At 36.7% G+C, this 11,759-nt stretch overlaps 1 protein-coding gene across 3 annotated transcripts; it reads left to right on the plus strand.

Moving 5' to 3' along the window:
* Positions 1-1,051: 1,051 nt before the first annotated feature.
* LOC131156781 (uncharacterized) lies at positions 1,052-8,401 on the plus strand. Of its 3 annotated transcripts, none has more exons than XM_058110733.1 (8): positions 1,052-1,420; positions 2,382-3,199; positions 3,583-4,231; positions 4,342-4,442; positions 4,538-4,627; positions 4,712-4,839; positions 4,951-5,130; positions 8,052-8,401. In XM_058110733.1, the coding sequence occupies exons 2-7, from the start codon at positions 2,504-2,506 to the stop codon at positions 5,081-5,083; spliced, it is 1,797 nt and encodes a 598-aa protein (XP_057966716.1). In that variant the 5' UTR covers positions 1,052-1,420; positions 2,382-2,503; the 3' UTR covers positions 5,084-5,130; positions 8,052-8,401. The 3 variants fall into 3 exon arrangements, with proteins under 3 accessions (XP_057966716.1, XP_057966715.1, XP_057966714.1); XM_058110732.1 differs by having other exon boundaries at positions 1,052-1,367; XM_058110731.1 differs by having other exon boundaries at positions 1,143-1,367; positions 4,951-5,085.
* Positions 8,402-11,759: the final 3,358 nt, after the last annotated feature.

Consider the following 11,759-nt stretch of genomic DNA (forward strand, 5'->3'; position numbering starts at 1 on the left):
CGAATGATTCACACAATGACTAGATGGGATAAACCCAAAGGACAACAAATGCGAATCCCAACCTTTTTTCAAGGGTAATGAGCAATATCATACTCCATATAATGTCATTTAGGGGCTCCTAATTTCATATGGAACTCCAATAAATCCTTTAGGATGTTGAGAGCCCGCATGGAGCTTTTTTGGTGGGGCTTATTTCATTGAATGCCCTGTTAGGATACACAGGGTGATAACACAATCACTGGGTGTTCCCTCTGTAGAAAGCTTTCCTATCATTCTCGCTCTAGTAAGAGGAACAATCAATATGTCCAAGAAACCTTATTCCCCTTCTTTCTAAGATTGCCACTTGAATATGTGTTTAGATACACTATATGGTCAAAGTAACACTCAAGTATGTTTATAACATCTCCATAATTGAATCAATGTTTTATAAGAGCTTCAAGCATGGTATGTTCATATGCATATTATGCCCCTCCAAGGTTGCCTTTTAGAGCTCTTTTGTATATGTTATGTATGAATACAAGAACATGAGATCGTGATAGCGATACCCAAAATATGTAATGAGTAAAAATATCTCATTTAAAGACAATCCATTTCACTTAACCTACATTAATATTTTGATATCATATGAAAAATATCTTAGCATGCAAAATATCAATACCATACACATTGCATTTGAATCATCTTCTCTTATCATTTTCTATTCTCTTAGCCTTATTAAAAAGTTATAATCTTTCCATTTAAGATCTATTCATATTAAGTGTCGGATTCACCAAACATAAAACCTTTGTCCTATTTAGTTTTGTGTCTTGCATTTAGATTTCCTCTATTCTTGTCCCCCCAAGCAAAAGGCAGTGAGAGCATTAAAAGATTAAAAAAATAAGAGAAAGACTGAAAGGGGTAGTTCTAACGTAAGCTGGAGGGCGCATAGAGTCTTAACCTGCGCACATACTTGCAGCAAAACCGTGCGTAGAGGAGGGAAATTGGAGAAGGTCGAAGAGGGAGGAAGAGAGAGAGAGAGAGAGAGAGAGAGAGAGAGAGGGTGACCTGGGGGGGGGGGGGTGACCGCATCGACAAGGCTGTCCAACAAAAAACTCACACAGGGTCGTCCTGCTATATCAAAAAAATGGTGAAGATTAATATTTGCCCTTCCACAACTAGTACTCTCTTTATCCCAATCTCTCTCTCTCTCTCTCTCTACCCGTTCCTCTGCCCCACCTCTATCCGCGGCCTTTCTCGATCCAATCCTCTTTCTGTCGTCTCCCTCTTCTCTTCTTACCTCTACCTATTTCTTTCCTTTGCTTTTCTTTTCTCCATTTGTTGGTTCCTTACAGGGGCGTCTGGCTTCGAAGTTTTCTTCCCGCTACGAGGTAACGTTTCGATTGCGGAAGCTTTTCTGTGCGAATTTTTCAATTTATGTGCGGTATGCTTTCTGGGTTTCCTTTGTTTGTGGCGATCGATGGAATTTTGTTTTGGTTTTGCTTGTTTGTTTGCTATCAATTTCTTTGTGTTTTTGTTATGTGGTTTGGTGTGCGCGCTTGCTTTCAATTTCTTGTAATTTTTGTACTACATTGATTTGGGCCGGCTGATTTTTGCGAAATTAGGGGTTTTTCATTTAAGCGCTTTTGATTTCTTCTTTTTTGATTGATGGGTCTGTTTGGGTGGATTTTCCCCGTTTGTTTCATTCAATTCTACTACCTTTTCTCCGTTTATCTATGCGTTTGGAGATTTTTTTTATTCAAAATGTAAAGATAAAATTTTTAGTTTTATTATTATTTTTTCTTATGTACATGTATATTTTTTATTAGTTTTTTAAATTTCTGTGTATATGTTTGTCCCGGTGGTCTTGCCTGTCTTGGACCTTGGTTCTCTTGCGGGCATTGGGGTTTATGTTTATTTTGAACTGGTTTGTACTTATTCACAGCATGTGGGTTGTAACTCACTTGCATATTCTTTTACATTGCCCTGTATTGTTCAAGTTTTTTTTTTTTTTCATTTAAATAAGCTTTTTAATTTTGTCACTTAACTATTCTAGTGATTTTATCTCTTTTTGTTTTCTTTCTCTTTTTGGTGGTTCCGCCCCCTGCACGCCCCAAGGTAGTTGGATGTTACTGAAAAATTTTCCCCTAATTACCTCTGCTATTAATTATTTTACTTTTAAAATGATAACATTGATTGTTGGACTTGTTGGTAACAAGGTATTTATAGTTGCCTTTGGTTTCTAAGGTGGGGGTGGGGGGTTTGGGTGTTTATATATAATTTTTTTCCCTGATTACCTCTTCTATTAGTTATTATACTTGTAAATTGATGACACCAACTGTTGGACTTAGTTAGAAACAAGGTACTTACACTTGCTTGTGGTTTCTGTCACATTTTTTTGATAGGTCTTTTCCTGTGGCATATCCATTTTAGACGTAGTGCAGTACATTGCATTGTGGGCCTACTCAATTTCATTGTGTGAGTAGCAGCAGCATTAACCTGGGCTACAACATCCATTTTTAACCTAATGGAAGAGTTTGTTAGTCCGCGCTTTGATGGTATTGGGAATGCTGTAACAATAAGAAAAAAGAGGAGCCAAACATTCCGTCGCCCTCGACCTGATTCACAGTTAATTACTGAAAGGCATGATCATTCAACCTCCTCGTCAACACCGCCTTCAGATGATGTGAGTAAGCTCTCCAGTGATGAGAATGGGGGTTATGACACCATTTCTAGGCGGAAAGAGTTCAATCTTAATCATTGTGCATCTAGAGCTGTTTCTTCTAGCAAAGTAGAAGATGAAAAAACTGATAGAAACATTAAAGGGGAGGATGGAGGGTTGAAAGCCTTGTACAGCAATGGTGGTTTGAGAGATGGCACTGAGCAGAGACAAAGTTCAAATAAAAAACGTTGTAGTGAAGGTGTCCTTGCCCCTGCTAATTGGAAAAGCACAAACAAGATGAAGAAAAGTTTGGAATCGCTGTCAAAAAATGTAGATATTAGTGGAAACAATTATGAAAATCAGAGTTTTAGGCAGTCAGATATTCATTTTGATGGATCAGGAAATGAAAGCAAGGTTAAAAAAGTAAAACTTAAGGTTGGTGGGGTTACGCGTACTATTCAAGCCAACTGTACAAATAATGGTGCTATGGGGGATGGATCTTCCAGAAAGAGTTCTAAATCTTCAGACGCTTCACATGTGCAGCAGAAGCTGATTTCTCAGGTATTCAGCTGTTGCTTCCTATAATTTTTCCTACGGTATTTCTCTTGCCCAACCAATGAATCACGTGGCCCATGTAGTAGAGTTTGAAGAATCCCATGCTGGGTTCTTTAAGGAAAATTATATTTTAGAGATGCTAATGGCATTTTAAATTGTCTCACCCTTGATTATATATGCGATCGTTGAATTGCTATTAATGTAGATTTTGTGACTAAATTAGATTTGGCTCATTAATTGGATGAATAGACAAGTAATTCCATGCTCTGCTTCTGTGGGAAAAGAATCTTCTGTATTTATAGCTTTTGTATTTCAACAATAAATGGTCTCGTCATTAAGTAACTCTTGGAACCAACAAAATCTTCCATTTAAAAGCGCTTTTATTGCAGGAGAATTCAGACGATAACCATTCCCCTCTTTCAAATAAAAGAAGTGGCTTGCAGGGAATACCATGGAAGGATTTCTCAAGAGTTGGTTTTAATCTTGGGAAAGAGGATTCTTTGATGGGGAGGATAAAAAATGGAGACAAGTTGGAGCCAGTTCGTAAGAGCAAGCGGGTCCCTAAGAGGCGCATAATGGATGGGGCATTTGATGATGACGATGACGAGGATGATGAGATCCGGTACCTGGAGAAGCTAAAGACATCAAAACTTACTGCAGTGTATAAAGATGATGAGGAAGAATTAAACAAAAAACAGCGAAGGGTATCTAGGGTTTCAAGGACGGTTGAGGGGAAGCATGATGATAAATCGAACGATATTTCAAGGTTGGGCAAAGAAAGTAAGAAGTCTAGGTCAGTTGATGTATCTGAGGATACAGATTATGAGGAAGAAGATGATCCAGTGTCTGATTGTGAACTTGAAGGTAAAAATAGGAGGAAGAGACCAAGGAAAGAATCTGTTGAAGTTTTGATGGAAGGTAAGAGGGAAATGACTCTAACGACGCGTCAGCGGGCCCTTCAGTCCGGCAAAGATGCTTCTGCACCTGGTGCAAGCTTGATCGAGTTTCCAAATGGGTTGCCTAATGCCCCGTCTAGAAGTGAGCATTTATAACTATTTGCCTTTACCCTATAAAGATTGCTTAAAACTGCATTTATTAATTGAACTCCTTCACCTACGAGTTTTTTTCCTCCCTTCTGTTGATTGAAGAGCAAAAGGAGAAACTCTCTGAAGTGGAGCAGCAACTAAAGAAGGCTGAGGCTGCTCAGAGACGTAGAATGCAAGTTGAGAAGGCAGCTAGGGAATCTGAGGTTTTCCACTTGTGCTCTGTGTTTCCAAACAATTTTCTTGATTATCCCTAGATCTTCAGAAATTAAAACATGCTTGTCTGGACTGAATTTTGTAGGCTGAAGCAATTAGAAAAATACTCGGTCAAGATTCCAGTAGGAAGAAGCGGGAAGATAAAATGAAGAAGCGCCGGGAAGAATTGGCTCAGGTATTGGGATGTGCCAGATGATTTGTATTTTCTACATCCTGTTTAATTGTTTGTTTTATTTTGTTATTCTGCTGTTCCATATAGGAGAAGGCTGCCAATGCTCTAACGCTTGCATCAAACACGGTCAGATGGGTTATGGGTCCTACTGGCACTACTGTGACATTCCCCAAAGATATGGGCCTGCCTAGTATATTTGATTCCAAACCTTGCAGGTACTTCCCCCTTTCAGATTCTAGGTAAATAGTCAATAAAAAATGCAGTAGCATAAATGGTATTGATGTTTGTTTGGTGATGATTTGAGGATTTCTCATCTGGATTTTCAGTTACCCTCCTCCACGTGAAAAATGTGCCGGTCCATCTTGTACTAATCCGTACAAATATCGAGATTCTAAGTCAAAGCTCCCTCTTTGCAGTCTTCAATGCTATAAGGCAATTCAGGGAAGGGTTTCAGGCTGAAGGTACCTGCTTAATCGCAACATGTCTTGCCCCGGTGGTACATGCTGGTAATCCTGATTTTCTATGTTAGATTATATTGTATTTAGAGGTGGTTAAAAATTTTCTTTTTATTGCCATATTTTTGTGATAGAAAAATAAATTTATTAAGTATAATGTACAAAGAGGATGAGGAATCATCAAAAAATGGAGGAGAAAACAAAAGAAGCTAATGCAAAAAGAAATCAAAGACTCAGCCAAAAGAATCAGCCAATTGCATTGAATATCAGGAAAATATGTATTGCAAAAACCCAACACTTTGTAATGAGCAACCATATGGATGTGGAAAACACAATCCTGTCTCAAATCTGCTACCCGAAAAAGCAATCTTATCTCGAATCGAATCTACAGATAAATCATGATCTTGAAAAATCTGGGCATCTCTCCAGCCAAATAACCCACATAACAATGAGAATTGCACACCACCAAAATATCCTTATTTTATTCTTCACCTTCCAAAACCTCTAAAATCATCAGCCAGAAAGCTTTTAAATGAATAATGGCACATGCAACACTGTCCCAACAAACCAAATAGTTTGTTCCATAATCACCTAGCTATTGGGCAGTGCAGAAGCCAAAACTCTCTCTAATGAGCAACCATATGGACACAGAAGACACAATCCTGGCTCATCTGCTATGAAAAAACAATTCTGTCTCAAATAAAATCTACAGATAAACCATGATCTTGAAAAAATCTAGGCATTTCTCAATAGTCAAGTAATCATAGTAGTCCAAGGTTCAAGGCGCACTGAGGACCAAAGGGTACCTGGAGCCTAGGTGTGAGGCGCAAGTTGCAAAGCAAGCCGTGAGGCGCACATTTATTAAGATTATTTGTAAAATACCCTAAATATAGATTCTTTGATTTTTAAACACATTAGTACTCATATTTGGATATTAAAATATCAAAAACACTCAATGCTAGGACATAAAGATGAATACTATAACAAAAATTTTCAATAATATGCGCTGGTCATGCCATAAGTTCCACAAAATAGAAGCAGAAATAAGCAGCAGGGAAATTAAAAAACAGCAGAAGAAGCAGCAGTGCAACTCTGACTGAAATGCCAGAAATTCCATAACACAGAAGCAGAAATGCCGAGAAAAAGAAATGCTTCCTGGGAAAAAAAAAAAAGGAACATCAAAGAGGTGGTGCAGAGCAGTAGAGCTTTCAGAAGAAGAAGAAGAAGAATGAGGGGCAGCAGAACAGAAATTTCAGGAAAAGAAACATAAATTCCAAAAAAACAATAATGAAAGAAAGACAGCAAAAGACAAAAAAAGGGGGTGGGGGGGGGGGGGGGTTTGGTTTGCAGCTTTGACTGGGAGCATCACGCAGGCCAGAAGAAAAAGAAAAGAAGAAAGAAGTCTGAGAGCAGCTGAGTATATATGTCAGGAAAAAAGTGGCAGAAATTCCATAAAAAACCAAAAAAATAAAGAATAAGAAAACAGATGGCTGAGATTAAAAGGGAAGAATAAAAAAATAAAGAAACAAAGTATAATGTGATTAAGTGTGAGCCGTGTCTTGCTGTGCCTCGTGCCTCACTGCACCTTTTAAAGATCAACTTGCCTTGGCCTTGTGAGGCACCAGCCTGATCACCTCCAGTGCACCTCGTGCCTAGGTGCACCTTTCACTATGCAAATAACCCAGATAGCTGTGAGAATTGCACACCGCCCCTTATGTTCACCTTCCAAAATCTCTAAAATCAATCAATGAGGAAGCTTCCAATGAAAAATGGCACACACCCAACATTGCCCTAACCATAGTTTCTGAAAAAACACTGACACCCTAGCATACCATGGATTGGTATGAACGTTTTAAAATTTGGTACATTTTCGTTTTGGAATTCTAAATCTAATGATCCAAAGTTTTAATTCATGTCTTTTCCATAGCATATTATTTTATCAACTATTACATTGTAATTCTACCCTTGGTCATTATTAGTCTATTTCAGAAAAGAAAAACTATTCTGGATTTAGAAACATCTCAACATCCTTGCCAAAATATACAAGTACCCATCACACATTTTTGACCAATATATTTATTGAAGTAATGTTTGATGTTTTAGAGCATGTACTGTACTTCGATCCTGTTCCTGTTCCTGTTCCATGAGTCTTGAATGTTCCATGTTCTAGGTACTTGGTCCCGACAAGCCAAGCTACTGGGCCGTGCAGAATGAGCATCATCCTCATTACTGCCACAACACATAGCACACAGTTATGGAGGGAGAGTGATATATGGTCTTCAAACCTTGCAAATGATTGTTGGTTTAAACTGTTTATGAATTGCTATCCACACAAAAGCCTTTACCTTTTGAAGGAACTTTGGCTCTCCTCAATTTCTTAGCGAAGGGAAACAAATGAAATACTGACAGATATTTGCAAATTTGCACAAAATTTTCATTTTCCTATAACGTACAGCTGAAATACGGCAGCTAAAATATTAATTGACTGAGATTTTCATTTTTATTTGCTGAAATTAATGGGCTTAAACACCATTTTTTAAATTTGGAAAGGCGAGGATGAGTGTAAGGAAATAATTAAGGATAATTGTGAGAGGGAGAGTGCTTGAGAGGAGATATAAGAGAGAAGATGAGAGATGGGTGGAAGAACCAGTGAGCCATCGAGCAGGCACACATCTTTGCATTTGGATTAAGTTAGCTGATTTCCATCAAGATGAATAATGGCTTGCTAGAATCTCTAACCTATCAGCCTAGCTGAACTCTGAGCTCATTTAACATTGTGCCTCTTTACCGCAACAAAATAAATGAAAAGATTAACATTCAATCTGAAATTGACTGTTTGAGATTCTTCCATTGCATGGACTCTGCTTTTCATGATTCATGCATTCTTGCTGGCTGTATAGGAATTGTAAGTTTTGTATATCTCAAGCATGTGTTGTTCGGGCATTTATTTTTAGTCTTTTTCCATCTTGCAGTTCTGGTAATTGAAATAACGATGGCCCAAGTGCCTGTGCAAATGCATCAAGATGGTAGAACTCAATTGGATTTGTTTTGAGGTGGGTTTGCATGTTAAATACTCAGTAGCACTTGTCCGCTCTGGTAGTTAATCATTGATCCCAGTCATTGGATTCTGAAAGATCCTGACTAGCAACAAGTGAGTAGAACTCATGCTTGATGGCACTTGCTGAATTATTATTACTTATTGCATTGATTGTTAATAATAACAGGAGATTCAAAGGAATTATAAGCTTTTCTTGTGTTTTTCTTCAAGCGTTGAAGTTGAAATGAATATTATTTATAATCAGGTGTTTTATAATTATCAGCATCCTTTGTTTGTGTTCAATTTCAATGTGTGATCATCGTCTTCCAAACACAATAGAATAGACATGGTGATCATTCTTGGAGATATATTCCTGGGTCCTGCAATCCAATGCTGGATAAAACAAAATAACATATCCATTTCTGAGGGCTCATTCCTGCCTTCCAAATGATGCATAATTTGTTCCACTGGATAGCCCACCAACAGACTCAAACCGAGATGTAGATGTATTGCGGGTGAACTGAGTTATTTCATCATGGTCTACTGGCAATTATAGGCTCATGTGACAGTAAAAGGGAGAGCAGGACACATGACCCACGACTCCTTCCTTCCCTACTGTCTTGCTGCCATGTGTGTGGGCTTGCAATATTATGGCCCATGATGTTGCAGGTGAGTGGAATTTAATTTGGGAAGATTTATCTTTATTTTGCGTTTGAAAGCATTGGTTTTAAGTTTTAGATCTAGATTTGTGAATTTAAATAATATGCAATATAAAATTATATTGAGTTTTGGTTCAATTCATGCAAATTTCGATTCAAGCTTGAAATTTCTGCTCCCTCAGTAGTCATTGTGTGAGGATTGAGAAATGAGAATGCACTCAGGCAGTGATGAGGACACAGGTATTTAGGATTGAAGCAATGACTATTTACGCCACCAAGTTTTGACTCTCATGGGAACTTCCTGTGCAATTAGCAGAAAGGTGGAACCATATGTAAACGACACTCTGAAAATGAGCAATGATAGGACGGGACCTGGTGGTCCAAGTAGTTCTAAGGTTTGCACAATCTTTGTTCCTGAGAACAAAGTAGTTATATTAGAAGATTTTGATGACTAGGACATGTAAAAAATACTTATTATTAAAGAATTTGATGGCTTACATACTAAACTATATTGTTGTATGGCGAAAAAATGCACTCAAGCATGGTCTAAGGCCAAGGGTAAATAGTAAGATGCTCAAAAGTTAATCGGGTATTTTTGTAGTTCAAAGCAAAGTTATGGAGGGGTACTAAGAGTTTATAACCGCTATATAAAGGTTACAACTTCTAAATCAATGGGGAACATTCAACTATATGGACATTGAAACTAGGAGATGCTCGGAGGAGATTTTTTTATATTGTTTAGGACAGACTTTAAGATATTAGAGAATTATGATTACATTGCTTATATAATATATCGATACTGACTTAGAGCTTGAAAAGGTCCTCGACTTGAGATTCAAAAAAGGTCCTTGGAGTCCATTGAGGGATCCTTAATTAGTACTCCAATTAGTCCTTTAGATTGAGGAATACCGCCCTACCAGAAAAAAAAAAAAAAAATGGAAAACAATAAGTCCGTCCACAGCTGTGATCATCGAGGTACCAAGATAATTATAAAATGCAAAGTGTCTATTATCTCATTTGGATAGACTACGCGTTAATTCAGTCACAACATGATAGATGTCTTTGATCTAGGACCTTGATTATTTTAGTAGTTCTCCTCTCTCCAAACTCCTAGCCATACTCATGTAAACTTAATTGCTGTACTTACACTTCTAAATATAAATACAAACACTTACGCGAATTGAAAGGTTTAATGTGGGCAAGAAGTATGCTCCCTCATGTAATAGTTTGTCGGGAAAATGTAATTTGCATATTTTATGGTAAAAATCAAATATTAATGTGGCCTCTATTATATGAGGTGTTGGTATGAGTTGTTGATTGTGATAAAAACTATTCTAAAAAAGGAAACAAAGAAGGAAGAGGGAGACCTCGGTCCACCATGTGTTCACTATAACGCTCTTTAAGAGTTATTTTGCTACTCAAATTGAGCGTCGACTTAAATGCTAAGTGTCGGGTCTAATAATAATGATAATAATAAGAAGCTATATTGAAATAATGGCAATGACCCTTTTGTGTGTGAGAATTGCATGCTGCTCACATTGAAATTAAAATACAGGCTGACAAATTCAATGGTATCCACTAGCTCCCTATTGTATTCTTTTTGTGCCATAGTATTACTGCATGAGTTGTCACATTTAACGTATTGGTTAATTGTAATGGTAGAATATGAGAAGTGGATTGCCTAAGGAAAATAATTATTTATTTCATTGATTGTTGGTTGTGGATGCATGACTTAAATGCCATATTTTTGAGACCTCAACTTGCATACATATGCACTACCTTTATCTAAGAGTATGTCACATTTTTAATGCATTACCAAAAATTGAAGAATTATTGGGGTTGATAGAAAGATTTGAATTATTTTGTAAGACTCACTGGGCTTGTCATTTAATAATTATGTTTGTGGACATAGCGTCCACAATGTTGTTTGATAATGAAAATTGTAATATAGCAAAGAATAAGAATTATTATTATTATTTTTTGATAAATGAACATAAAATAACATGCCTAAAAATTATTCTTCTTTTACAGTCTGTTTGGAATTGAAAAATATTAGGGAAAGGAAAGTAAGATAGGAAGGATTCTGCTTTTCATGTTTAGTTATCAAGGAAAGTGAAAGAAAATAAAAAATATAGCAAATTAGAACAAAATTTAAATTTTACGCATCCTTAACATGTGTTTTTTTTTTAATTTTTAATCATAATATACCAAATTTTTATTTTTAATAATATTTGATATAGAGAGAGAATATAGTAAAAAATGAAGTTTTTTCTTATTTTCCTTTCGCTCTCTTTTCCCAAACAAAATCTTTGATCTAAACTAATCCTTAGTGATTTATGTCTGGGAAAATACTTCTTTAGAGAATAATTTGAAGGGAAAAGAAGACATATACCTATTAGAATGACAAGGTTTAAAATGCTAAAGAGGCCTACACAAAGAAAATGGCAGAATAATTAGGTACAAGAGGTCAAATAGTTCACTTGAAGAAACTTAACAGATTGACTAAAGTTCAACAAGTGAAATAGATTCATTTGGCAGAATGACCAACTACAAAAAGCCAAAGAAGCCCACACAAAGAAAAATGCTAGAATAATTAGGTACAAAAGGTTAAATGTTAAATAGTTAACCTAAAGAAACTTGGTAGATTGGCTAAAGCTCAATAGACAAAATAGGCCCTTTTGACAGAATGATCAAGTACAAAAAATCAATATAGGATTGTTTTGTAGAAAGATTGAGTTTAAAAAGCCTATAGACCAATTTGGGCAAATGATCCCAAGAATCAATAGACAAAATTAGTCAAGGCGAATTGTTTTGGAGGGCAGGTGACCTCCTGAGGTGGCTATAAAAGAGAGAGCTACTTTCGTCAAAGAAAATGGCCCAAATCTCAGTTCAATCCAAGGAATTAAGGAATGAAATATATATATATATATATTGAAAGGGGAAAAAACTGCCCTTTTATGAGTTAAGCTATGAAAAATGTACTC

This window comes from Malania oleifera, chromosome 5 (assembly GCF_029873635.1).
Source record: "Malania oleifera isolate guangnan ecotype guangnan chromosome 5, ASM2987363v1, whole genome shotgun sequence".
Classification (NCBI taxonomy): Eukaryota; Viridiplantae; Streptophyta; class Magnoliopsida; order Santalales; family Ximeniaceae; genus Malania; species Malania oleifera.